At 45.2% G+C, this 3,961-nt stretch overlaps 1 protein-coding gene across 1 annotated transcript; it reads left to right on the top strand.

Annotated features, from left to right (window-relative positions):
* Positions 1–407: 407 nt before the first annotated feature.
* LOC147979779 (Ribosomal protein L25/Gln-tRNA synthetase, anti-codon-binding domain-containing protein) lies at positions 408–3,372 on the top strand. Its single transcript, XM_087547174.1, has 3 exons — positions 408–890; positions 2,218–2,347; positions 2,859–3,372. Exons 1-3 carry the CDS (start codon positions 450–452, stop codon positions 3,089–3,091), a joined length of 804 nt encoding a protein of 267 aa, XP_087403300.1. The 5' UTR covers positions 408–449; the 3' UTR covers positions 3,092–3,372.
* Positions 3,373–3,961: the final 589 nt, after the last annotated feature.

Raw genomic sequence — 3,961 nt, 5'->3', positions numbered from 1 at the left:
TAAGCACAACATGTACGTCGTATGCAATCAAACGCCGTGTTCATGTGCCGCTTGGGCCAATGCAAACAACCAAACAAAATGCACTTGCGTATTATCTAATACAGGGACACTAGATACAGGCAACCAAACAAGTTGCAGATGACGTATTAGGGTTTGTTTTTGCTCAACCAAGCTAGGTTAAGAAATGTATGCGATGCATGCACTGTAGCAAACGGCAATCAAACACGTCAAAGGTGATTCAAACGCGTCATTGTAGATGCCCTAAAATGGAAGGCCTTCCTACCCACGACGGGCTCCCCATTCAGGCCCAACACCCATAGCCCACGCAAAGCCCTAAACCATCACCATTCTCGCCGAACCCCCAAAGTCGGCCATCATCACCGTCGCGTTGCGTTCTTCATCCCACCTCCCAAAAACCCTACACCCGCGACGACCAACCGGCGGCCGCCATGCTCCTCCGGCGACCACTTCAGACGCTCACCCTCCCCCTCATCCGCCGGCACCTCTCCGCCTCCGCCGCAGCGGTTTCCGCCCCAGATCACAACATCGACGAACTCCTGTCGCCGCCGTTCGACTACCTCCCTGGTCACCCGCGGCCGGACGCGAAGCACGACGAGGTGATCTTCGCCGTCCCGAGGGACTCCTCTGGCCGGCACTTCGCCGCCAAGGAACGCAAGGCTGGGCGTGTGCCGGCCATCGTCTTCGAGCAGGAGAATGGCCAGGAGGGCGGCAACAAGCGCCTCGTCTCGGTGCCGTCCAAGCAGATCCGCAAGCTCGTCGACCACCTCGGACGGTCCTTCTTCCTCTCCCGCCTCTTCCGTCTCCAGGTTTGGTCCGAGCAGGCCGGGCAGGGGGACCTCATCGAGAGCGTCCGCGTCCTGCCGCGCAAGGTGGGTTCTCTTAATGGTTAGTGAGCCCTTGTTTTCTACCAAGGGTCGACATTTTCTACAATAACCCGGTATTTGTCTCGCGCTTGTTAATGTGCATGATAAACATTTATATAGCTGGGCTTGGCATTTCGGAATGAAATACTTCTGTTTTAGGTTGCAATTTGAGAACTGCATTGTAGTAGAAAACCATTGAGGAACAAATAACCTGATTAGTGATAATTTGAAGGTGCCTTTGATTGAAAAGTTCTAATTGTTCGGCGATCTAATCAGCTAGTTGATCTGTAAGTCTACTCTGTTCGGGGACAGTGTTTCCTACCTCAATTCAAGACAATAAAATGGTGCTTCTTGGTTTGTGTTTATTGTTTTGCTAATGTTCTTACTTAGTAGCAAGTAAGATTTTGATCTAGTCTGTGAAATACTGGAAAATAATGGACCTGCAAGTTTAGTTGATAGGTTGTGTATTCTAATGGACTATCCCTTCAGTAAATGCACCATGTGTGTTACCTTCGGATATATTTTATCAGCAAATGGGCACTGGGTGAACTCAGGTGTGGCAACATGAAAAGTCTGTTGCACGCCTTCATTATCTTGAAAGACTTGCAATTTCTTGTTTAAGGGTGAATCAGAGCATCCATTCCAAGTGCCAAGCTCTTGACGAAGTAACACAAGTTTTTTCTTATGTGCCGAGGAGGATAGATTAACATGGTGCAAGCAAATTCAGTTCATCCTTTTATTGCTCTTGGGTGATCGTTAGCGTCCATCTTATTTGGTTATCTACCTGTCTTTGTTAGCATGATAGATGAAGGGTTGCAGTGCACATAGAGCATCCATTTCCCCTTGGTTCTTAAGGAAATTGAGTTGTTTCTTGCTAAATTCCTGCATTCCAAACAGCGCTGGAATGTGCTCATTACCTTTCATACCACACTAAATTGATTAATATGCTGACCTATGTGCGATCTTGTACAATGTGGATCAGACATAAACCTTCCTTCGTTGAGGTAGGAGAATCAAATGGCTTGCAGAAATGGCTGCTTTTAAAAGCATTGTGAGAATCGCCATCTCTGATGTTGGCAGCAGCGAACACTGTCCAGCTTACTACGGAGCTGGTTCCTTGACTAATGAATTATAGATACTTGGGTTTTCTAGCTCACTGCAAGAAATCAGCCAGATACCTTCATCTACCTTGCAATATCAGTTGAAAACTGACCCTATATGGCTCTTTATAGGCGTATGTTAGAATAACTGGTGCAGTTATGGATTTGTGAATCAATGGAATGTGGTACTGAGAATCTATTGGCTGACTTTTTTTTTATATCTATATTTGCAGGTGCACTTGCACGCAGGCACTGATGAACCTCTGAATGTGACATTCATGAGAGCACCTTCTTCGGCACTGCTCAAAATAGACGTTCCTTTAATGTACATTGGGGAGGACGCCTCACCTGGCCTCAGGAAAGGTATGTAACATGTATAACGATGATGCATCTATCTTACGTAACACTAACTTGGAATGCTAAATTGAAAAGTTCTCCAGGTTTTTCCACATCAAAATTGGGCGGGCCCAAACCCTAGATCATTTAGAAACAATTTCTTCATCATGCCAGTTCTCTTACATATAATATAAAACAATATTTAGGTTACTTGGGGTAATTTCTTGAACTATGCTAGCGAGAAGGCCTCATCTCTGTTGAGCAAAGCACTAACAAATTAAGTGTTGTCTAATGGCTCTTGTTACCTGTGCTGTGTTTATCATTTCATACTGGTGAGTGGATCAGTTATTCAGTGTACGCTGAACTTGATATTCTGAGAAAACTCTGGTGAATGAGCATTGTCTTTGTTATATTATTATGTACTGCTCTAGGACTTGTGCATTCAGCCCTTATCCAGCTGTATTCCTGTTGTATTATGTGATGTTACATTGTTCATAATAAAATCCAGGCTAATGTGATTATATTTGCAACCATGCAGGAGCTTACTTCAACACCATAAAACGAACTGTCAAGTTTCTCTGCCCTGCTGACATAGTCCCGCCATACATTGAAGTGGACCTAAGCGAGTTGGACGTCGGGCAGAAACTGCTGATGCGCGATCTGATAGTCCACCCGGCGCTGAAATTGCTTCAGTCGCCAGATCAACCCATCTGTAGCATTATAGGGTCAAGAGCCCCCGATCAGAAGAAAGAGAAAGAGAAATCAAAATAACTCGCTCCGCTGTGTTAACTATTTGCAACAGAATAAACTTGTTTTGCTGTCTATGCTCGAGTTATTCAGTTCTTGATTATCCTTCCTAGAACGAATACTACTAGTATGATTTTGTAGCAAGGGACCACTGTTTTACCTGAGGAATGGAAGCCAGATGCTACAGATAAGAATACGGCAGGAATGTCCAAATATGTTTATGTGATTTTGTTCACAGAAACTTCACTGTGATGTATTTTATCGGAAAAGCGTTTACCTGTTGACAATCCGATGGTTTTCCATTGTGGGATTGTGTCACGTGATTTTCTAGTTGTCAAGCACATGGAATTTGCACTGTTTTGTCATGATCTTGATTGTTCTTGTCATCCAATAATTATCTCAAGTATTTGCACCAATGTTGCTAAATCCTGGTCGGTTCTAGTTCACACTGATGCATCCAAGTAGCCTGCACTCACAAATCTGCATAACTATCAACTCTCTTTGAAACTTCAAGCTACATTGTTGGCAATCACTCCATGGCACATTTGGGACACAAGAAAGGAGGAGTACGTAATAATGGTACTGTTGTGCAACCTGCGAGAACTGCTTCAAAAATCCGAGCCTATGTCCTTATGATGGTGCAGCATTGTTCTAAGCCCGAACCTTGCGCGAGTCTTGTTCAACTATCATTTGGACTCCGCCACCAGCAGGCTCGGTGGCTGTGGATGTTGATGCGGTGCTGTTTCCCTCTAGTCCGCGGATGGACATGGGCTTTGTGGCTACGAACCATCTTGGTGAGTGCCTCTGTGCCTGGTTGCCAGCAATGAGCAGCTTCAATGCTTTTCTGAACCTGAATTGGCAGAGGCACTTGCCATTCGGCGTGCTCTAGAGGTT

This window comes from Triticum urartu, chromosome 3A (assembly GCF_056163025.1).
Source record: "Triticum urartu cultivar PI428250 chromosome 3A, HENAU_Tu73, whole genome shotgun sequence".
NCBI classification, from domain to species: domain Eukaryota; kingdom Viridiplantae; phylum Streptophyta; class Magnoliopsida; order Poales; family Poaceae; genus Triticum; species Triticum urartu.
This window is presented reverse-complemented; position numbering and strand designations above follow the sequence as displayed.

What these genes read in the sequence shown, in the direction of transcription:
- LOC147979779 (XM_087547174.1), top strand. Translation starts at nt 450, where the DNA reads ATGCTCCTCCGGCGACCACTTCAGACGCTCACCCTCCCCCTCATCCGC. An exon ending in TCCGCGTCCTGCCGCGCAAG is followed by an intron (nt 891 to 2,217) that starts GTGGGTTCTCTT and finishes CTATATTTGCAG; the next exon opens with GTGCACTTGCACGCAGGCAC. An exon ending in CTCACCTGGCCTCAGGAAAG is followed by an intron (nt 2,348 to 2,858) that starts GTATGTAACATG and finishes GCAACCATGCAG; the next exon opens with GAGCTTACTTCAACACCATA.